General features: G+C 35.3%; 5 protein-coding genes across 6 annotated transcripts; 3 read left to right on the top strand and 2 right to left on the bottom strand.

Moving 5' to 3' along the window:
* LOC109946453 (glycine-rich cell wall structural protein 2-like) lies at window positions 5,207-10,257 on the top strand. Of its 2 annotated transcripts, none has more exons than XM_020554294.1 (2): window positions 5,207-7,337; window positions 7,458-10,257. In XM_020554294.1, the coding sequence occupies exon 2, from the start codon at window positions 7,485-7,487 to the stop codon at window positions 7,935-7,937; it is 453 nt and encodes a 150-aa protein (XP_020409883.1). In that variant the 5' UTR covers window positions 5,207-7,337; window positions 7,458-7,484; the 3' UTR covers window positions 7,938-10,257. The 2 variants fall into 2 exon arrangements, with proteins under 2 accessions (XP_020409883.1, XP_020409882.1); XM_020554293.1 differs by having other exon boundaries at window positions 5,207-7,372.
* Window positions 9,241-10,937, bottom strand: LOC18792453 (acyl-CoA-binding domain-containing protein 3). The gene has a single exon (XM_007222137.2). The coding sequence runs from the start codon at window positions 10,663-10,665 to the stop codon at window positions 9,817-9,819; it is 849 nt and encodes a 282-aa protein (XP_007222199.1). The 5' UTR covers window positions 10,666-10,937; the 3' UTR covers window positions 9,241-9,816.
* LOC18789058 (uncharacterized protein At2g23090) lies at window positions 12,311-13,233 on the top strand. The gene is made up of 3 exons (XM_007226042.2): window positions 12,311-12,650; window positions 12,749-12,789; window positions 12,940-13,233. Exons 1-3 carry the CDS (start codon window positions 12,575-12,577, stop codon window positions 13,057-13,059), a joined length of 237 nt encoding a protein of 78 aa, XP_007226104.1. The 5' UTR covers window positions 12,311-12,574; the 3' UTR covers window positions 13,060-13,233.
* On the bottom strand, window positions 13,304-17,095 carry LOC18788273 (casein kinase II subunit alpha-2). The gene is made up of 10 exons (XM_007222506.2): window positions 16,800-17,095; window positions 16,152-16,281; window positions 15,787-15,981; window positions 15,442-15,599; window positions 14,880-14,970; window positions 14,694-14,759; window positions 14,322-14,404; window positions 13,981-14,044; window positions 13,781-13,849; window positions 13,304-13,602 (listed from the first exon to the last, which is right to left on the bottom strand). Exons 1-10 carry the CDS (start codon window positions 16,883-16,885, stop codon window positions 13,543-13,545), a joined length of 1,002 nt encoding a protein of 333 aa, XP_007222568.1. The 5' UTR covers window positions 16,886-17,095; the 3' UTR covers window positions 13,304-13,542.
* Window positions 20,659-22,161, top strand: LOC18792789 (40S ribosomal protein S29). Its single transcript, XM_007223494.2, has 3 exons — window positions 20,659-20,821; window positions 21,198-21,297; window positions 21,887-22,161. The coding sequence occupies exons 1-3, from the start codon at window positions 20,760-20,762 to the stop codon at window positions 21,893-21,895; spliced, it is 171 nt and encodes a 56-aa protein (XP_007223556.1). The 5' UTR covers window positions 20,659-20,759; the 3' UTR covers window positions 21,896-22,161.

The following is a 22,209-nucleotide window of genomic DNA, read 5'->3' as shown; positions in this document are numbered from 1 at the left end:
AAGGTGCTACATAAGCCTACCGCCTGATGTTTCGTATGGATGGGGAATTTTTGGCTAAATCTGTCAACATTCCTTTTATTTTACAGGTTCTTTACAAAGATAAGGCAGTTTGCTAGGGACTTGTTCCCTAAATTTAATTGTGAATTTATGGACATCACACCATCTTTCTATCGTTGTGTTTCACAAGAAAAGAAAGAGAAAAAAACTGATCGTGACCAACAAACAAACAAGGTCCTAAGAAAAAAAGTTGAGTAAAGAACTACAACGCGTCTATAATGCGTATTTTCGGTGATTAATTTTAGGGTTGTAGTTTTGACACTCACGTTTTAGCGAGGTGTACATTGCAAATTGAGTCATTTACAATTCTTTATTCACTCGTAGAGAAGTGTGGGAGGCTAAACGATGAGTGTAAAAATCAGTTGCCTAATTTTATACTCATTATCGTTTGGTTGTGATCTGATTACACTTCCACAACCCTCATCCGGAGGTTTTAGTGGAAGTTCCACTTATATCAACATTTATTTTGTTTTGGGTTGCTTAGGATGAGGATCATGCCATAAACCAATAATTAAACAATTTAGAAATACCAAAATGTGGCAATAATTAGTCAGTATAGGATAGGATAATGAAAATGATATTGGCCGTAGAATGTGACCATGCATATTGCATGGTAGAGGACAATTCTCTTTGGCCGTAGAAAATGATAGCGTATACTAGCAATCTTCTCTTTCATCATTCTTGCTCCTCTGTTTCTTTCCCTCTATCTCTCTTTTTTTTGCTTTAACCGCTCGAAGCCTTGTCTCTTGATCTTCTAATGAGACTTGAAGAATTGTACAATAATTGTGAAGATTTTTGTTTGCTGTAGTACTACTTTCTTTTTTGTCAACGACAATTCCATTCCAAACACTGGAGAGCAAAAAGGAAATACAGCCAGACTGAAAACAAAGAAAGCTGAAGGCAAAACACGCCCAAATAATATTTTGAATCCGCATAAACTTCCTTACCGCTACTATCTGTAAGATTTGAGAAATGGTGGTAAAATTGATTCGCATAACTCCAATTTACAAGTTTTTCTTTTTACAAGAGTGGGGCGATACATCTTATGTTAAGGCTTTTAATAGCTTGGTTCAAAGTTTGGAGTTTCAGAAATGAAGCTACACAAAACAAATATAAAATTGCCAACAGCTAGTCCTCAGTCATGTTGGTTGAAAGAGAAAATTAAAATCCCTAAATCCAAAACCCAAAAATTCAAAAACATGAACAACATTTTGAAAGAAAGAGAAAGAATTATATATAAAGATCAACTTCTTTTTTTTTTTTGGGTCTGATGAAAGAAATTTAACTTTCCGAGAAAATAGGAAGAAGAGAGAAAAAAAAAATTTATTATTTTTTATGTAAAAAAATTATGTCATATTTAATCTCATCTATTGAAAGTGGAGTAATCTAATGGCTCAAAAATTGTGTCAAAACTTGTGTATAAAATATGGTGTCACGGATCCACCCTATATATATATATATATAATATATATATATATATATAAAGAGTTTTCATTGAAGGATCTCTCAAAGTAACTTATTTGAGGGACACCTTTATAGGGCCCACTTTGCATTGTATTTCACTAATCCAAACTATATATATTTTAGATAATCATTCAAAGATCATATCTACCAAAAAAAAAATTTATTTGAATTCGATATCGTTTGACCACTCAATTGTGTTATTAAAATTTTAGTACTTTCTAAAAGCACCGTGTTCATTGATTTTGTATGAAACAATTGGATGTCGAAACGGTTTCAGATTTATCTAATTTTTTGCAAAAATGATCTACAAATGTATACTTAAAAAATATATGGTTTGGATCGTTGAAAAAAAAATTCATATGGTACCCTAAAGGGTGTCCCTCAATAGAAATAGACTATATATATATCAATCAACTCAAGGTGAGAACATCATTATGCCCTAATAGTAATTCATAAGAATCAGTTTTAGATAATGCTATTATTGTGATATTAAATCGTGGAAGAAAAGGACAGGCACATTCTGTATTCATATCCAGCACTAAAATTCATCAAGTCCATTAGCTGGAAGATACCCTACCAGCTACCACTAATAATTGATCGAGTGTCTGGTTGATTCTTTCTATTGCTTTTGCTTTTAGCAGTGGGTGAGTTTTTATTTAGAACATTTCACATTTTTTAAAGTAGTTAGTTCATTAGTGATAAACATGAATTAAGGGTTGGATTACCCACATAAAATATTGAAATCGCCTTCTTCTTCTTCTTCTAGAATCTCCCATCTTTTTGTTGTTTAGGTTTATTTATCTTTAAGTTTACTTACTTACCGTCAATGGGTCTAGCCTATTAAAAAGTGACATTGATTTGCAGTTTAGACTATCGCTTATAAAAAGAAAAGTTTACTTACTTACCATTATATGAAAATTTAAGAAAGAAGAAAACATGTGAAAGCTATGTGAACTTTGTTTTATAAGTTTAAAAAATCATGATTTTAAGCTGGCAAACTGGCGATGGGAAAGCAACAGAGAGTGCGTGGGTGTGAAAGAGATCATACAATGTTTTTATTTATTTATTTCTATATGCAAACAAGCAAGCAATGGTTTTTGAATTCTTGAAGAATCACCAATCTAAATTGCTTATGGAATCTTACTTTGTGGCCCCTCGTTTTCGGTTCGATTGTTTGCCGTGCCGGCTTCAACAATATAATAAAGCCGTCTACATGCATTCTATTAATCTAAAATTACAAGGTTAATAATATGATAATCTCAAATTATATACTGATAGAAAAAGCTTACTGGCCGAAAGCAGCAGCCACATGCATGCATAAAACAATTGTGAAATTTGTCGCTCGAATGTCATTTTCTCCCTCCCAAAGAAAGATGCTAAAAATAATTTGAAACGGGTCTTAATAAGTCAATTCTCTTTTGATTGCTTATCTCATGTATGTTGAATTGTCTTTTCCGATTAGAATGGACACCTATAAATATTTAATCTAAACTCCTTTTCAATAATTAGTTCCTCAAATCTGTATTTGGCTCCCTTTACACTCTTTATTCTTATTGATCTAATAAAATTTTATCATATTTTTATCAAAATATACATCCTCTGTGCTACATATATTATTTATGATTATCCTTCATATCAAAAAGGAAAATAATATGGTTAAATTTATGCATATTATATGAAATTAATCATAATAAAGTGCAATGTCATATGTGACAAATAATGAGAGGGTGAATTACACCATGTGTCCATCCTCATCGAATGATGTAAAGGGAGGGAAAGGCAAGTGAACAAAACATGTAATTAGTGTTAAGCTTTAGAATATGCAATTATAGCATATGTGGGCTAGCCCTTTAGTAAGGAACGTGAGTCCATTCTCTTGCATTCAAGTTCGACTCCTCCTTCTCATATATTAAATTAATTTAGAACAATTAAACTATCGTTTATATAAAAGTAAAAAAGAATATACATTTATATTTGTTGTCGCTATAAGGCAGCTAAAATGATGGGATCATGACCTCGTTGATTGGCATTCTTACTTGATTTCAAACCAACAAGGTAAAATTTAAATTATATATATATATATATATATAAAGTTAAACCTTTTAGTGAGGATCGTGGGTCCATTCTCTTGTATTCATATTCGAATTCTCATAACATCAGTTGTGTATGTGTATGAAAAAAATATGAAAAATCTTTTTTTTTTATAATTTAAACTATTACTTGTACTGAAAAAGCAAAAAGAAAAGGCCTAATTATCATAATTCAAGCCCCATAATTTTATTTTGTCTAATTAGCTTTTTGAAAAATATTTTAAAAGCTAACATCTTTGTTTGTCATAAATTAGGGCACTATGCCCACCAACGAGCCCGTATCAGAAACCCAAACTGTAAAGGAGATGTCAAATTTAATGTGGAGGCCAAGTCAGCTTGAGGTGGTTTTTGTAGTTTTTTCCAAGCTGACTTGCCCTACACATTGGATTTGACATCTAACTAAAGTTTCCTAACCTGTAGGGCCTATGAAATAGAGGGGGTTTTTTTTTTTTCTTTTTACAAAATTAGTGGAAAACCCATTCCTAGACGATATACCCTACACTATTTAATGTATAGAAACACACCCAAAATAAACCCAAAAATCAACCGCTGTCGATTTTTGGATTTATTTTCTATGTTAGATTATGATTTTGACCTTTTGGTTTGAATTTTTTTAAACATGTCCAAAACTCGCTAGCTAGGATAGGAATTTCTTGAAATTTACGTTGGTGACCTCATAACCGAAACCTGTTTGGCAGTATGATGTGGTTCCAGATCTCCTTTTTTGATTCTTCTGAGCTTGATGTTTGGTGTGAGGTGTAGATTGGAGTTCTATTGCTTCAATTTTTTTTTTCTTTCTTGTTTGATTTGGTAATTTTTTGATTGATATTGTGCTGCATGAGATTCGATTGGAGCTTGGTGAGATTTGTGATCTTTGATTTTGAGGTATTCGATTTTTTCTTGTGAATTCATATTCGTTTTTTGAGGTATTCGATTATATTGTAGTATGATTTTTGGTGATTTCATCTTTGATTAATTAAGTTGCTAATTAGGTTTTCGTTTCTTTTTGTTTATTATAATTTGGATTGATTTCAGATTCGTTTTTATTGTGAATTTGCTCGTGTTTTGGTTTGAGGTGTGGTGAAAATTTTGTGATATTCAATTTGGTTTTCATATTAATTGAGGTATGCTTTTTCAGTTGAATCTGATAAGGTGAATTACACCATGTGTCCATCCTCATTGAATGAAGTAAAGGGAGGGAAAGGCAAGTGAATAAAACATGTAATTAGTGTTAAGCTTTAGAATATGCAATTATAGCAGATGTGGGGTAGCCTTTTAGTAAGAACTGTGAGTCCATTCTCTTGTATTCAAATTCGAATTTCCCTTTTCATATATTAAATTGATTTAGAATAATTAAACTATCGTTTATATAAAAGTAAAAAAGAATATACATTTATATTTGTTGTCGCTATAAGGCATCTAAAATAATGGGACCATGACCTCGTTTATTGGCATTCTTACTTGATTTCAAACCAACCAGGCAAAATTTAAATTATATATATATAAAGTTAAACCTTTTAGTAAGGATCGTGGGTCCATTCCCTTGCATTCATATTTGAACTCTCATAACATCAGTTGTGTATATGTGTGTGTGAGAAATCCCTTCTTCTATTGTTTAAACTATTATTTATACTAAAAAAAACAAAAAGAAAAGGCTTAATTATCATAATTCAGGCCCCGTGATTTGATTTTGTCTATTTAGCTTAAAAAATATATTTTAAAAGCTAACATCTTTGTTTTATCATAATTTAGGGCACTATGTCCACCAATGAGAAATTATACAATGATACCGTACCACCACGTCAGCTGGTAATACTTTCATTCAAAATATACCACGTATTACTATTATTTTTAAATAATTAAATCTTTTTTATACAGCCGGACGTTAAATATGTTTTTATCTTTAAAATAAAATTGGGAAAATAAGAATATCCAAAAGACAGAAGAACCACCACCCACCCCGACCCTGGCTCCCTTGACGTACGCGCCCTCCCTATCATTTTCTTCCTCCGTCCATCTCTCTATTCCATAAACAACAACCATATCTCTATTTCATTGGATCGACGTGTAGAGAGCATCATAACGCCTTTTTTCTTTTGGTTGATTTTTCTCCACAATATTACCAAAGGGATTAGGATTCTCCTTCTCCTCCTCCTCCATCGCTCACTTTCTAATACATATTAAGACAAAAAACACCAACCCAGTTTACAGTTTACTTTTTTTTTTCTCTTGAGCTATGCTTGAAAATGAAAACTCAAGTTGAAGATTTAGAATTTTTTTCGAACTAGGTTTAAGTGATGGATACTCCTGACATACTTAGAATATATGATATTGGTTTTGTTTTCTGCTCCCATGATTTAAGAGATCTTGCAGATTTTTATGGAGAGAGAGAGAGAGAGAGAGAGAGAGAGAGAGAGAGGGAGGGGGCGGCAAGCAGTGGGAGTGGGGAAATTGGGTTGGGTTGGGGTGGGAGGGAGGTGGTTATGGCGTCTTTGGTTTTTTGTCTTTCTAAAAATTTATTCTAAATGTAAATAATTATTTTTAAATACAGCTTGTAAAAAAATCAGATTTATTTATAAAAAATTGACATATAACGTATTTTTAGTGGAAATATCATCAATGTCATACAGTATTATTCTATAATTTAGAAGCCCGTATTAGAAACCCAAACTGTCAAGGAGATGTCAAATTTAATGTGGAGGCCAAGTCAGCTTGAGGTGGTTTTTGTAGTTTTTTACAAGCTGACTTCTCCTACGCGTTGGATTTGACATCTAACTATAGTTTCCCAACCGGTAGGGCCCATGAAATAGAGGGTTGGTCAGTTTGCATTTTAACGGGGTTTAGGAATTTAATACCTCACTTTCAACGCAATACGACCCTCAGAGTCAGAACTGTCGGCCATCACTCATATCCTATTTTTTATCACAAAAATTCAGCAATCCTCCTCCGTGAATTATGTTTCCCGCGGTGTTCTACATTATTCAGATTGGATTCCTTTTAATCTACTCTGCTAATCTATTCTTTCTTTCTCTCTCTATTGTCTATTTCTGCACTCAACACCATCAAACTCAGCTAAATTCCAAATAACAGAAAATATTAAAAATTCAATGTTAAATATGAGCAAAAATTCAAGGAGTATACCTAAACTTTTCCCTTTTTTTTTTTTTTCTAGAAAGAAACTAATTGAATCTCATTGTTTATTTTTTATTGCCAAGTTATTATTTTAACAACAGTATCTAATTCTATCATATCTTAATCTCCGGCCCATTTTCTCTCTCTGTCCTTAGCCTTCTACCCCTTCTTTCCTGGTTATTGAACATGAAATCCCAAGCCTTTGTTCCGTTGGTTGGTTTTGGGAACTCTAGGAAAGAAATTGAATGGCTAAGAGCCCATTGCAAACTAAGCCCAATAAATGTGCAAGCGAAGGTGATGCAGCAACTTTGCACCCTTGTGGTCATGCAAATCGCCCTCAACACCAGACTCACTGGCACGATTCATGTAATCACACCAACCTTGCAAGCTACCTTCCCCGCCAATCTGCTGCGCACCTCTTAGAAACCCATACCCTATGAAACAAGAACAACCTTATAAATCTAAGGACCCCCGCTACAGAACCCCTGCCTCTCATTTTTGTGCCACGATTTTAAGCTAGGCTCTCTCTCTCTCTCTCTCTCTCTCTCTCTCTCTCTCTCAGCCACAGTGATCTTCAAAGTCCCTTCAGAACTGGTAAAGAGGAAAACTAAAAGACGTCACAGAACATAGTGCTCTCTCTCTCTCTCTCTCTCTCTCTCTCTCTCTCTCTCGTTTTGTTATAATACTGACCTAATATCTCATCTCTTTTTTAAGGTAAAGTTGCAATCTGAAGGAGAAGTCATGGCAAGGAGTAATGTAGTTTCATGGAGTCTCATTGCTATGGGGCTTTTCAGTTATGTATCTGTTCAAGCCACCAGAGAAGGGAGGTCTCTGATAGATCTCAGAGACAAGAGACTTGATTTGGACAATGGGTTAAAGAATTGGCACGGTGAAGAGGCAACTTATCAAGGGCTGACAGCTGATGGTTACGGGGCAGGGCCTGGTTATGGTTTTGGTGGTGGTGGGAGTGGTACAGGCAATGGTGGCGGTAAAGGTGGAGGCTATGGTGATGGCAGTGGTGGCTTTGGAAGTGGTGTTGGGCATGGTGGTAATGGTGGCAATGGTGGCGGATTTGGTAATGGTGTTGGAGGAGGTGGTGGGTTTGGTGGAGGCTCGGGCACAGGCCCAGGTTATGGTGGTGGTGGGGTAGGTGGGGGTGGTGGAGGATATGGTCACGATGAGAGGATGAATTAGGTCCATGAAAATCTTCACTGATTTTACTAAAATCAGATAACTCTTTTCCAGCAATGCCTTAGAGGACAAGAAAGAAAAAAAAAACAAATAAAACCTCTCTACTTCTGTTCTGTAGCTCTTTAATTTTCCATGCTGTAACTCTGTTATGAAATAAATCAAAGTATTTGCCCTTTGCATCAGTAGTATTGAAGTTACTTCTTCTGATACACTTAGCTTGGTACAGGTGTGCTGTTTATCTTAAGCACAGAGATAGGACAGAACGACAAATATTCTATACATGCCACCAATTGTGTGCCCAACAATAACTATGACAACTCCTATGACAATAACTACGACAACTCCTATGACAACTCATGTAATGCCAGGGTCAATGAGAAAATTCAACGATTAGAAACCTAATATATTAAGGAAAAATTGCAGAGAAAATACAACCAAAAAACATTGTAAAACTATATGTGAATAATTTAACTTTAACAACAACCAAATGACATTGCCAAGAAACAAAAGATAAATCACATCTATCTATGCACGCATACATGCACAACAGACATAAGAGGGAAAGAAATAACAGAGATTTTGTGAAGAAGAGGGGTATCCTTCGAAGCCAACTGATTTTCCTTTACCCAGGAAAAGGTTTTTCTTTCATTCATGTACAAATTTCAGAACAGCATTACCATTTAGTTGTATAAGACACACTGTTGTTCTGATCTCCTAAGAACATAACCTCTGATTTTGTTCTGTCTTTTTGTTTCTTTTCTGAATAAAATTGACTTATTCTTCTTCTCTTTTTTTTTTTCTCTTTTTTGGAAGATTTAATCAAACCCAGGATAATAGCACCTGAGGTTAGAAAGGTCAAGATATAGACCAACGATGTCATCAAGTGGCCTGAAATTTTTACACTAAACCAAGTTATATGCGATCTGTCAAGGGTGGACGTAGGGTGGAGACTGAAGACTCTTTCAATGTAATGCTAAGTAACTAAAGCTCAGATGTTGCATTCTATACTTTTCATATGCTAAAAAAAACATTGATGTGGAGAGGCATGATTTATGAAAACCTAGGGAGAATACAAGATAAGAAAATCAAGACAAGGGATAAGTCATAAAGATAACTAAAAGCAATGAGCAGGACCATTTTAAAGCATATGGCAAACTGTAAACTAGTTGGAATTGTAACAATCCAATCCCATGAAACATTTGAATCTATCATTTGCTGCATTTGGTTACTTTTTCTCATTCTAGTTCAACTGATTATCTATCAAGAAGGTAAAACAGAACACAAAGTTTCTGAAAAACATTGCAGATCATTAAAATGTATGTTGCTAATGTGATTATAGCTTTTGTCATGCACATTGCCGACGTATACAAGAAGAAGCAACAACGACATTAATAGGCCCTCTGTTTCTAATCTAACTTTACATGAAACCTCATATTTCTCTGTAATATCTTATCTCTAACAACAATTGTTCCCATAGTTCAATTTACACCTTTTGGGCAAACTAATAATTCCCATAGTTCAAGTATAATGCAATTGATTTATGCCTGACATTTTACTCTTGTTTTTCTCAATCCCCAATCTAGCAATTTACATTTATATTTTCATGGTAAGGTGTAAGATATCTAGGTTCAAATTACCATTTTCTGATTTCACCATTTTGTATCTCCACCATATTAGAATTGAGACACCAGTAAAGCAAGCATAAAGATATGCATAGCTACACAAACTAATTATATCAACAGAGAAAAATAACAGGAAGTCTAGTACCACTTGGCACAAATCTGAAGAAGAGTTGAGAGCCGTAGGCTGAGGTTCAAATGCCCCCTTCGAAATTCAATATAGCTCCACCTGCACACCGCGACCGCCAATATTTGCCAAGCGATCATCGTCCTTCAAATTTCACAGCAGCAGTAAAATCATCATCCAACTCACTCTTCTCAATCCCTTCCCAATCATCCTCATCACTATAATTGTTGAATTTAACCTCACTGGCCACGTGTGCCTCAGCCCTAACTTCCTCAGGTTGTGCAGAAACGACATCGTTTGTTGCTGATTCAGCGCCAATTTCTTCAACTCCTCTCTTCTCCGAGCTTTGCTGAGCCTCGTGGCCACGTTCACGATCAAAGTCGGTAGCTTTCAGTTTAATCTCATTCGCTTCGCTCTTTCCCTTTGCTTCATCGAAAGCCACAGCACTAAGCTCCTCAGATTGTGCAGTAACGACGTCGTTCGTTGCTGATTCCGCCCCAATTTCTTCAACTTCTCTGTTCTCCAAGTTTTGATGATCGAAGTCTCTCGCTTTCTCAACCGACACCTTCTCCTCGCCGTACGATGGATTCTCCGGCAATCCGACGGCCACCGACTCTTCTCCTCCCAAACCTTCTTCCTCCAACACCTTCTCCGTCAATTCACGACCTTCTTCATGATGCTGCAGTGTTTCTTCAATTTCCTCAACTCGATGAACCGGTTTGTCTTCGAATTGAAATTGATCGACCTCCTTTACTTCTCCGACGAACTCAACCCTCCTCTGGCCGTGAAAAGCCTTTTCCACTTTCAGTCTCCTCTCTTCGAAACTCACCTCCTCCAAAACAACACCTCCACCGGCATTCTCACACTCTCTGAACTCCGCTTCCGATTGACGGCCAGCCACCGCCATGGCAACGAGCTTCGCAACCAGGAAAGAGAGAATCAGCGCGAAAGACGCCGTCAAAAACAGGTCCTGTACTAGCTCCATATTGATGACTAAAACTCCAAAACGCTTCGAACAAACGAATTGGAGAACGAAAGCCAAATAAAATTAAAGAGCGATGGCGATGAGTTTGAATAGTTTATAGAGGAAAAAAGAGAGATTATGTAAATAAATTAATTAAAATTAAAATAATCATAGGTGAGCAAAGAGAAAGGGATATTTGCAGAGCAGAGCGAAGCATATTCTGATGTTTTAATTATGCTCTTTTTGCTTTGCCCTGGCGTCACTTTTTCCGATGGACACGTTTCGTCACCGTATTGGTTAAGGTCAAATTGTGCATGCATTATTTTACAGTGATTGTGAAGCTGCTCGACCTTTTCTGGGTCAAATTTGTCTTTTTAGCGAAGCGTTTTTCGTTCTTATCCTGTCCCTTGCAATTTGGTGACGGCGGTGATTGATTGGTTGGTGTTTGAGGTTTTAATGACGGTAGATGGAGTCATGTGCATTGCGGGTTTTGATTTTGGGACGTCCTGGTCAGCTTCGTGGACTTTGGACTTTGCACTTGGAGGGAACCCACTCAACGTATCCGGTTTCCTTTTTGGGATCCTTTTCACTTTTTGGAACTTTTATTTTTGGGACTCAAGGAATCAGCCAATCAGTTGACATATTGTCAAGGTCACTCTATTGGGCTTCCGAAATTGGGCCTAGCTAGTTTGGGCCTCCAAATAAGACCGAGTAGGCAAAAATTCGAGTTGTTCTATGATGAGAGTGTAATATATATCCATTGATATGGACTTTCATATTAGCCGTATGAATCATCTGAATAGTAACTTCACTTAAGTTTAATAAAATAATTATTTGACTAATATGAAGGTCCACATGAGGAGTTTATAATTTCGTGTAAAAACCCACAAATGGGTGATTGATTGTTTTGGTCAAGAATTCTATAGTTAGGGTCTTATATATGACCATTAGTTGAGGCCCTATCTCTTAATCCTTGGATCAAATTAGTTAGTCCGATCTAAGGGTTAAGAGATAGGACCTCACCTAGAGCCATATAGAAGGCCCTAATTATAGAATGACTCTTGTTTTGGTACCTTTTTTCTTGTCTATTCAATTTAGGATTAATTTATTTGTGTGAAAATGTGAGGAAATGTCTTACAATAAAAAGTTGTTACAGTTGAAGAATTCTAAAATCGAAAACATACAAATTGTGAAAATTAAAACTACAGAGTCAAATGTTGTTACAACTACAATAACCAAAATCAAGTAGTTATTGATCTACTGATATTCTCAATCAAATATTTTTTTAAAATTCTAAGTTGAAATCCTCGTTTTTCTATCATTCAAAAGAAAACTAGGGGACCAAAACATAATTGGGCCTTGAATTTATTGTTGTAGCTTCCAAACTACCACCTAACTATGACTCTTGACTGAAGAAAAAGAGTAGTGTGCATTGCCTTGTGCACGCTCCGATGGATGCTTCACCGTATTGGGTAGCATGGGTCCACCACTATCTACTACCAAGTATATCGGCACCACAAATTGTTGTGAGCTCCAGCTGTTCAAGTATCACTACTGAGCATACCAATATGTGTGGCATCCATTAATTGGTTTGGTTGGGTCAATCTAAATGAAACATCTTATAGACCTTGGTGGAAAATTAAAAATATAAAGTTTGTTTCACATTGGTGTGGTCTGTGGTTTGTGTGTTTATGTCTCAATCTATAGCTGCCCTCATTGGCCTCAAGGCTCAAGGGGAAGTTTCTTGGTAGCCCTTGGATATGTGTGGTTTCTTTCCTGGATCCAACAATACCTAACTGATGAGAAGTGATCTATATAATGTACCTCGTCATCATCTCTATTTCTTGGCCATTCTTAAAGCCTTGTGCTTCTTCTGTCAACTACTAGTAGCAAACCTGTCCTGCAAGTACTCGGAGAAGAAGGAAAAGCAATGGGAGGAGGCAACGGTCAGAAGTCCAAGATGGCTCGCCAGAGGAACATGGAGAAGCAAAAAGCTGCTGCCAAAGGTACTCTAAATTCTAAGTTCTAAGCCACCAAACAGAGACTTTTGTAAACAGGGGAACTTATAAGTTGGTGATTAATTTCTGTATCTTTGGGTGAGCAGGAAGCCAGCTTGAGTCAAACAAGAAATCAATGACAATACAGGTAGTCCTCTTTCTAGCTCCTTTTTTTGTTTTTGACTGCGAGATTGTCGTAAGAGAATGAACTTGTAGATGAAGCTACTTTGCATAAAAATTTCTGGTACTTTGAGCACTTGCTTTGTTTCTGATACAAGATGGTGGTTGATGATTGCAGTGCAAGGTGTGCATGCAGGTTTTTATTTGCACCACGTCTGAGGTGAAGTGCAGGGAGCATGCAGAAGCAAAACATCCCAAATCTGATGTTTATACATGTTTTCCTCGCCTTCAGAAATGAGAAAAACAATCCCAAGTGAGAAGGACCTGTAGAAAATTGTTTGAAGCTTCATCTCTCGAATCTTCTTCTGCATAGTCCTTCCTAGACTCTGGGATTTTAATTAGCTAAAGCTTTTCTCGAATATGTAATAAATGTGCACGTTTGTTAAATCGAAGATTGTATTTGAAACTTGAATACAGATCAGCATAATCCAGAACCTAAAATACGCAAAACAAAGCAAAAAGAATTCGAGACAAATGAAATACTGTTGCATTGCATTCTGATTAATTGCTGAATTGAAATTAGTAAAAATTACAAGTACGCAATCGGGGGAGAGAAGAAAGAATACCAGCAGTTAAAAAAATATATATATCATAACAAATGGATGCAATGAACAGCCTAAGCTAGGTAAATATTTTTTTTGTTTGTGATCATACACAGGCTACAGCCAAAGAAAAAGGGGATACAAGCTTGTTTACCAAAGGATTCTGTGGGAGTCTACTGTTACTGAGTCCGCATCCGGCTATTTTCTGCACTTCTCACTTGGGAGAAATATGGATGTGCCTGAAACATAGAATATAGGAACCCAACAGTGAAAATTCTATTTCGTGCTTAACCATCGAACATAATATGCATCTTATTACAATACTTAAGGTTTTGTATCTAAACAATTGTGTATTTTGACATATATATTAAACACACATGAGGGAAAAAGAAACAGCTGCTAAATCTTAAATAATACCATTGCTTCTCCTGCTGTAAGCCTTTCCTGGTGATCATATCGAAGAAGCTTATCTAGAAAATCAATGGCCTAGACATCATGAAAAAGACCAAATAATCACTATTAAGGAATGACAAATACGTGAATATAAGGTAAATCTTCTAAAAGTTTGTTTCCGGGGGAGGAGAAGAAGAAGAAGAAGAAAAAGAAAAAGAAATTACCTCTGGAGAAACCAGATGTTGATTATCCACATTGATAAATCTTGACCACGGTTTCCTGCTGTGCCTGAATCAGAATTCAAAAGCAGGAGGGATGCCATGTGAGTATCATGCCAGAAACAACTAATGAAAAGACAGACAAAGCAATGTATTTCATTTTTTTGGTTACATAGGAACCAGAGGCCTAAAGCCACTGTTTTATTCTTTCAACCATAATGATTGATACCCTGAAGCCCTACCAAGCCCCTTATAACTTTATTGTGTTATGGCAGTGGAATGTTCACGCACATCTAAGATCATCTAAGTTTACGTTCCGGTTCCATGCTAAAGATGAGAAGATATACCTTCCAACAAGAGCATCGAGCTGAGGATCAAGGACAAGGTGATATTTATTCAAATATGCATGTAATTCGTCCGTTCCAAGAACCTGAAGAAGAAGTTATCTACATAAGATAACAAATTATATGAACATTTGCGCTGTATTGCTAATAAGTACTCAATTTCTATTTGGCCGTTTATGAAACCTCAGTGTCACAACTAAATAACAATAAATGTATGATCAACTCACAGACAACAGGGAAAACTAAACAATCTTAAGAAGACTTTTAGACAGTGCAATGAAGAACTAGTTTTGGTGGTTGAAACGCATTAGGATATATAGGTGAAAGATTGCCTATAATTGTAAGATCTTCAAGCAAGTATGAAACCAAAATTACCTTAGCAATTTTCACTAGCTGGTCATGATTGTCATGACCGTAGAAGAATTGTTCCTTCCGAAAGATCTGCAAGGAAAAAGAACACCTTGTTTAGAAAAGTCTATCATGGTGAACAAAATGTAGCTGTTACAAAATAATTGGATACACAGAAATACACAGAAATAACAGGGGCAGCATAACCCTCACCATTCCTGCAAACATACATCCAAGGCTCCACAAGTCTAAAGAATAGTCATAGTCTTGCAAATCAACAAGGAGTTCAGGCCCCTTATAGTGCCTGATAAACAGCATTTAAATTTATCAACTTTCTGCTAAGAAAACAAAGATTTGCATGTTAACAATGTAAGAGGTCAGCATGGAAGTAACTAATAAACCTATTCGCCATCAGGCACCATGGAATCTATTGGTCACAAACTGAATTTCACTGCAAGTGCTATTTGATAACTGTTAAGAAATAGCTGCACATGCACCATGCTAACAGTCCTTACAACTAATTCAACTATCAAATCCTTAGTTTATCTGAGTCCCTACAACTATTATTCAAATTAAGAAATTATGTCCATATTTACTCAACTCATCAATGATTATTGCCTGGGTTGTCCAAAGTTTGGGTTGATACAACCCGAGTCCTACCCGTAGAGGAAAAAAAAAAGAAAAAAGGATGAGTCATTATGTCTTTTAAGAATCTAGATGAAAACTAACAATTCAATTGATTGGTTAAAAAGTTAAATGATAAAAGAGGTTCTACCTTGAAGCTACTCGGACATTGTACTCTTTGCCAGGATGGTAGAATTCAGCGAGACCCCAATCAATCAAGCGAAGTTTTCGCAGCTCATGATCGATCATAACATTGTGAGGTTTGACATCTCGATGTATTATGCCCTGCGAATGGCAGTAATCCAATGCCTGCAATCACGAGATAAGTTTTGAATTAGCCAATCATGCAAAAGCTAAACCAGTACAGGTCAGAATCATGGCATTCAACCTCTGTGTCTGTGTCTGTTACATCAGGGTTATCCAAGTATTAAGAGAAAAGGGTGGGCCGGGGTACAATTAGTTAGAAAAATCAATGTTTAGCAGCAGGATAAAAAACCTTGAGAAGTTCATATATATAGTAGCGAATGTCGTAATCTGTCAGTGTGGGGTACAACACTTTGAAATCTGCACTGTTCACATATTCAAAGATCAAGCTAGGAGTTTTTGAGTGGTCATCCCGGACAATATCAAGCAGCTTCACAATATTTGGACCTCCACAAAGATTCTGTAGTATCTTTATTTCCCTCTTTATCTGCATGAATACCATTACTATGTTTCAGTTAAATTATATAAGGAAATGTAAATAAAACAACTTCTGACATACATGCACTTTTGTTCATCGTATCATTACCAAGACTCGAAGTTTTCTTCAGCATGACAGTTATATCCCAAAAGTACAGGAACAACTTTAATAAAACACACCTTCTTTTTCTTGACGGGTTTAAGGATCTTGATAACGCATTTTTCATTGTTGGTGACATTTACACCTTCAAAGACCTCACTGTATTTTCCTCTGCCAACCTTCCGAACAACCTCGTAGTCATCTTGATCACTGAGCAAGAAAAAATATTAAGCAAAAATAAGAAAAATAGTTGGGAAAATGCACCTTAAAAATTCATGGTGAAAACCTCAAAAGAAACAACAACAAAAATTAAAAAAACCTCTAAAATCACTGATTCCTTCCAAGAATTGCAGTCCAATCCCATGAAAATCAAATAATCAAACAAGTAACCAGTGGTAAGCCTCAACAATCAAACTAACACTTGTTGGTTCTAGCTACATTGATAGACCAAGGGAACACAAAAACAAGTTTATCTGATTCAATTATTCAAACTGCAGCAAGTACCCCGACCGTGGAACCTTCAATTGCAGCACACACAAAACAATGCAATGCAGCAAAGATAGAACAGACAGCATTATCATTTTTGCTGCACCTTCAACCAATTTGAAGCATTTGAAAGCATACAACACAAACCAGAAAGCTATAATCTAACCTAGATTGCCAATTAACGATTCATATAAAAGTAAGACAAATAAATCAAATATTTTGATTTCAATTGTTATTTTTACCCCCACTGAAGCGTGAGAGATTCGTAATCCCAGTAATCTCTAGGGCGGTGGACGTTGATGTCTGCGTAGACTCGAGCCCTGGACATGGCTATCCGGTTGACCTCTCCTTTTTTCTGTTATTATTCGCGCGACGATCAACAACACCCAGGTTGCCCTAGCAGAGCAACCAGCGATATCTTTTATTATTATTTCATTTTGTATTGTTTGGTCTTATTTTGTTACGCTCGATGTTCAAACGGACTTTGTTTATCAAGGCGGAAGAAGCTATCGGAAGATGTTGAGGTTTCCTGTAACTTTTTATTTATTCCGCGAAAAATTAACGGACGATGTGTCAGCAGACAAATAAAAACATTTCCAAAACCAACGGATGCTTTTTCTTATTCTTTTTTTGCTTAATATTTACTCAATGAACTTTATAAATATAGATAACGTATATAAATTTGATTAATTTATTAAACTTTATATAATTTAAATGGGAGAATTCGAAGATTCAAACTTGAGTATAAAGGAGTGGACTTAATGCACAATTATGTTCTTACAAAATCGAGTACCCACTTGAAATATAAATTGAACTTTGGAAGTTTTATGCAGGTAACTCATTAAATAAAATAAAATATTGAAATTGTGTTGTACAAATGTGACACAAACGATTATAATCCAATGTGTATGCTCACTCACTACTATTATTAAAGCATTTTTACACCATGGATACTGAAAAATATAGTTTTTCCTATTGGACTTAAAAATGATCAAGAGCTCAATTATGTGAGTCCCAACAAAAACCAAAACCTCATGAGGGTGATTAGCGGTTGGGTTTAACGTTAAGATAGGCTAAATTGGTTTAATGTTAGAACATCTTCAGTGGGGGTTGTATAATGAGGTGTATGTTAAATATACACCATTTGTGATCGAAATCACCTGCAATGGGGAGGTGTAAATGATTGTAAACTTGTATCACAACCGTGAGATGCAAATTTAGATGCAGATATACATCATTTTTTACATCCCTTGCAGGTGAGACCTACATGAGAAAATGTGGACAAAAGTGTGCAAAATCAATTATACATTTTTAAATTTACATCTTGCATGTTTGAGTAAAAACTAAGGGTGGACACGGTTTGGCTTGGACTGATTTTTGCCTCAAATTAGAACCGATTCTGTACTATTCATCCGATTTGGTTTGGTTCGGTTTTAATAAAAAAATTTCAAAAACTGTCCGGTTCGGTTCCGGTTCGATTTTGAACTGGATTATAAAAATTATTTTTTAAAATTATTTTTTAATACAATTCTCAATTGAAATATTATTTTTTTACTTGAAAATTAACAAATTATTCAATTTCATATAAAAAATAAATATTAAAGTTAGAAAAGAGAGATATTTTAACATTGAACTTGGATAAATATTAGATTTTTTTTAGTGAAATCAAAAATATAGCATTAAATATAAATATATATTAAAAAAATATTTTTTTTAATTTGACCGGTTCGGTTCGGTCCGGTTCGATTTTTGAAGACATGGAACTGAATCCGAAATCGGTCCGGTTCTATTTTTGACCGGTTGTTGACTTTTTAGTCAACTCGATTTTTTTCCGGTTTGGTTCAGTACGGTTCGGCTCGAATTTTCGGTTCACCAGTTTGAGTGTCCACCCCTAGTAAAAACCACATTTACATCCCCCTAAGGTGTAAAGGGGATGTAAATGTGGCTTTACACCCCCAAAAATACACCCTCCACTGTGAATGTTCTTAAAATTAAGAGAGGCTAAATGAGTTTAATGTTTTTTTTTTTTGGATAAGAAAATGGGTTTAATGTTAACAGAGACGATGGTGGAGGGCATGGAGTAGTGGTGCGACTAAGACACCGGCATACTATAAGAGTGACGATTGAAATCCTTGAACATGAAAAAACACAACATCAACCGATCAAATCAAAACTGACAATAAATATTCTTCATAACTTATTTTTCAATGTTAAATATTTGTTATTTTTTATAAAAATAAATTAATTTATTATAATACAGATGGCACAATACACCTTAAGTTAAGGTAGTGAGTTACAGAAATACACTCCAAAGTAAAAGGCGTTGAATATGGACATAGCCCAAACTGTAAACCGACGTCTGGCAAATGATAGAATATGAGAATACATAATCGCATCATAATTTTTTCGAGTTAGGCGAAAGTCAAAAAAAGAAGAAGTTAATTCAGTTTGAGGAAGGCAATCAGAAAATCGTTGATAGGGGACATCCATAGAAGATTATAAGAAGCTTCTCTCCGAGAGGAGAGAGGTCCACATAAGACAAAAGAGTGAGTTAATTAGTTGCAATTATCATATCATCGTCATCTTAATTTCTATAAATTATCTTATTTTGGTTCCAAATTTAAATTTAAATTCTTTAAAGCAGATATTGTGATCCTAATTTGGATTCGTTCAATCCCAATGGAGTGGTGGTCGCGAAAGATGAAGTATCCGGTTCAAAAATTTTGTAGCCGGGTCACTACCCGCCTTGGCATTCGCAAATCAGGTAAGTCATTTGATGTTTTTTTTTTTCTTCTTTTGACATATATGATATTAGGAAATGAGAGATTAGAACACAAAACATGCATGCTTCATTAAATTAACTTTTACGTAACTAGATGCAATTTATTGCATTTATTTATATAAAAAAAATATACGTAATTATATATTAACATGTGATTATTATTTAAGTATGATTATGTTTGATGAAGATTTGAGATTAATGTGAACAGGGCTACCAAAGCTACAAAATGATATAAGGAGTTGTGAGTACGATGACGTGCATGTGATGTGGAGGATGCTCAACTCAAATGAGAAGACAGAGACGATTCAATTGGGAGGAAGCTCCAAGAAAAAACGTTTATCGAATTTATCAAATTGGTTTAAACGAACGCCTTTTGTTTGCCGTGCCTTTTGAATTTTGAACACCATGCGGTGAATATATAAATATAAATCAATATGCCCATCATAATTTAGTGTTTAGGAATTAAGGTGGAACATATAATTTGGTTTATTTCAAGAAAAAAAAAGAAAAAAGAAATGCGGGATCCAAATATTAGGTGGTGTCTCTGTTATTCTCCAATCGTCTCGGCGGTCAGCCGTCCGTCTGTAGATATCAATGATTTATGTCTTCTTCTATTATTAAATAAATTTTATTTTATGTGAGCATATATTTGTCTCTCAGAGTTTTATATTTCAGCAGCAGCATGCATGTTTTCTTTCTACAACTTTTTGCCATTTGAAAAATCTACCTTACAAAGTACACTTTAGTTTTCATCCCATATTAACATTTGAAACATTGATTGAAATTGTTCTAAAACGTTACATGAGTTAAGTCAGTTGGTTAAAATAGTGTGCTCGTCCTCTTTATTTGAATTTGATCTCTCTTCCCGTGTATTAAAGTAATTTAAAACAAACAATATTACCAACTTTTTTTTTTCCCAACATACTATGAAGTTGTTACAAATTTATGTTATGCTTGACAACATAGAGTTAAAAATGCTAAATTGGTTGCGCAAAATTCAGCTGGCTAATATGAATTTGGATAAATTAGAAGATCCCTTATTAATTTTCGTCTTATAGATTACGTATATGATGAAAGGACATCGAGGCAAAAAACAGTCATATTATATATTTTTGTTCTAGTAGTTTGACTCAATTTTCATTTTGGTCCATCTCATTTTTATTTTGACAATTTAAATAATGTAATTTTTAAAAGAAAAAGGGACTATCACGTGCCGATTGGAGGATGAAACGCCTCGTTACATGGAGGCGGCAAGAATGACTAAAACGCCGCGTTTTAGTCCTAGACCTATAAAAGCAACTAGAATTTACGAAATGGCAGTCATAGGATTAGGGTTTAGAACTCCATCGTTTTCTTGCAGCTGCAGCGGCAACGCAGTGAGTTGAAGGCGGCCTTCCAAGACGAGCGAGCAAGAATCAAAATGGGCCATTCCAACGTTTGGAATTCTCATCCGAAGAACTACGGGCCTGGTTCCCGTACGTGGTATGAATTTCTTCCCCATATCTAAGCCTCAATCGTTCTTATATTTTGCAAGTGTTTGATCTAGGCCTGTTTCTCTTAGTAGAAATTTTCATTTTATCAGCATTTCCCTGTTTGAGATTTAGATTATGTATGCTAAATTACTTTGCTAAAATATCACTGTGTATCACTTGATTGGTAAAATATTAGCACAATCGCTTGATTAGTAAAATATTAGCATAATCACTTGATTAGTAAAATGTTAGCATTATCACATTATTGGTAAAATAGTACGGTCTTCTATATGACGAAGCATTTCAGATTTTAGTTTTTTGGCTTTTGAAGATTTTTTGGTGAAGGACATGTCTTATGTGGAAAACTTGTTTGTTACTTTGGACAGTCGGGTATGTGGAAACCCTCATGGGTTGATCCGGAAGTACGCCTTGATGTGCTGCAGGCAGTGCTTCCGCAGCAACGCCAAGGAAATCGGCTTCATCAAGGTATAAATTCCAATCCTTATGGCCTTTATTTTGTTATTTTTGGTGCTCTTTTGTACTCATTTCCCTGCCCCATTTCAAGTCGCAATTTCTTAAAATGCCCCCTTAATACACCATAAATTTAGCTTGAATGTTCTGGGTTGGTGTTAATTTTACAACTCAGATGGATTTGCCCAATTCTACAACCACTTGGCATCAGCTTGAATGTTTTGGTCACTTTTGTTCTGTATCCGGTTTTGGTATCTCATATAAATATCCCTTCCTCCAAATAAATTGAAGTACAAAATTTGAATGTACAGAGAAAATGTACGCAGATTGGTTTGTTGATGGAAGATACCTATCTTTAATTTTGACCAATCATTATTATCTGTAGTTCTATACAGCTTTTTTGCTTGTTATTAGTTTGTGTATGTATGTATGTATGCCTATGTCTTGAATTTGAATTTCAATGTACAGAGAAAATGTAGCAGATCAGTTATTAGCATCTATAATTCCATGCAGTTCTTTGGCTTTTTATTAGTTTGTGTATGTATTTGCAATGTGTTGAATTTGAAATGATATTAATTCTGTGTTGGTTGTATCTTCATTGCAGTACCGCTGAAAGTTGAAAGCATCTGATTTTGCATCGGCCATGAAGATGTCAGAAATATGGAGCTGGAGAGCTTTTTCTTTTGTTGCTGTTACTTTTCCTCTTTTCTTATTTAAGATGATAATGTAGCATATCTTAAGCTTGACAATTAGTTGTTGACTGGGCCGTTGTTGAAACTATTTGTTGGGTCTAAATTTTATTTCCAGTTGATATGCGCTTTGGTTGTTAATGCTTCAATGGTTTTGATTGGGTTCATAATAAATTTTAGATTATTGTCACTTGTCGTTTGATGCAAGAAGAATAATAACAAACGTTAGTTGTCGCAT

Source organism: Prunus persica, chromosome G1, assembly GCF_000346465.2.
Source record: "Prunus persica cultivar Lovell chromosome G1, Prunus_persica_NCBIv2, whole genome shotgun sequence".
In the NCBI taxonomy this organism is placed as follows: domain Eukaryota; kingdom Viridiplantae; phylum Streptophyta; class Magnoliopsida; order Rosales; family Rosaceae; genus Prunus; species Prunus persica.
The sequence above is the reverse complement of the archived record's forward strand: the minus strand, read 5'-3'. Positions and strand labels throughout refer to the sequence as shown.

Excerpts from the sequence above, each read along its gene's own strand:
- LOC18792789 (XM_007223494.2), top strand. The coding sequence starts at position 20,760 with ATGGGCCATTCCAACGTTTGGAATTCTCATCCGAAGAACTACGGGCCT. Across the intron at positions 20,822-21,197 it reads GGGCCTGGTTCCCGTACGTG|TCGGGTATGTGGAAACCCTC; the intron begins GTATGAATTTCT and ends TACTTTGGACAG.
- LOC18792453 (XM_007222137.2), bottom strand. The coding sequence starts at position 10,665 with ATGGAGCTAGTACAGGACCTGTTTTTGACGGCGTCTTTCGCGCTGATT.
- LOC18789058 (XM_007226042.2), top strand. The coding sequence starts at position 12,575 with ATGGGAGGAGGCAACGGTCAGAAGTCCAAGATGGCTCGCCAGAGGAAC. Across the intron at positions 12,651-12,748 it reads GCAAAAAGCTGCTGCCAAAG|GAAGCCAGCTTGAGTCAAAC; the intron begins GTACTCTAAATT and ends TTGGGTGAGCAG. Across the intron at positions 12,790-12,939 it reads AGAAATCAATGACAATACAG|TGCAAGGTGTGCATGCAGGT; the intron begins GTAGTCCTCTTT and ends TGATGATTGCAG.
- LOC109946453 (XM_020554294.1), top strand. The coding sequence starts at position 7,485 with ATGGCAAGGAGTAATGTAGTTTCATGGAGTCTCATTGCTATGGGGCTT.
- LOC18788273 (XM_007222506.2), bottom strand. The coding sequence starts at position 16,885 with ATGTCCAGGGCTCGAGTCTACGCAGACATCAACGTCCACCGCCCTAGA. Across the intron at positions 14,971-15,441 it reads AATGTCCGAGTAGCTTCAAG|GCACTATAAGGGGCCTGAAC; the intron begins GTAGAACCTCTT and ends GCTGTTTATCAG. Across the intron at positions 14,045-14,321 it reads CTCGATGCTCTTGTTGGAAG|GCACAGCAGGAAACCGTGGT; the intron begins GTATATCTTCTC and ends ATTCTGATTCAG.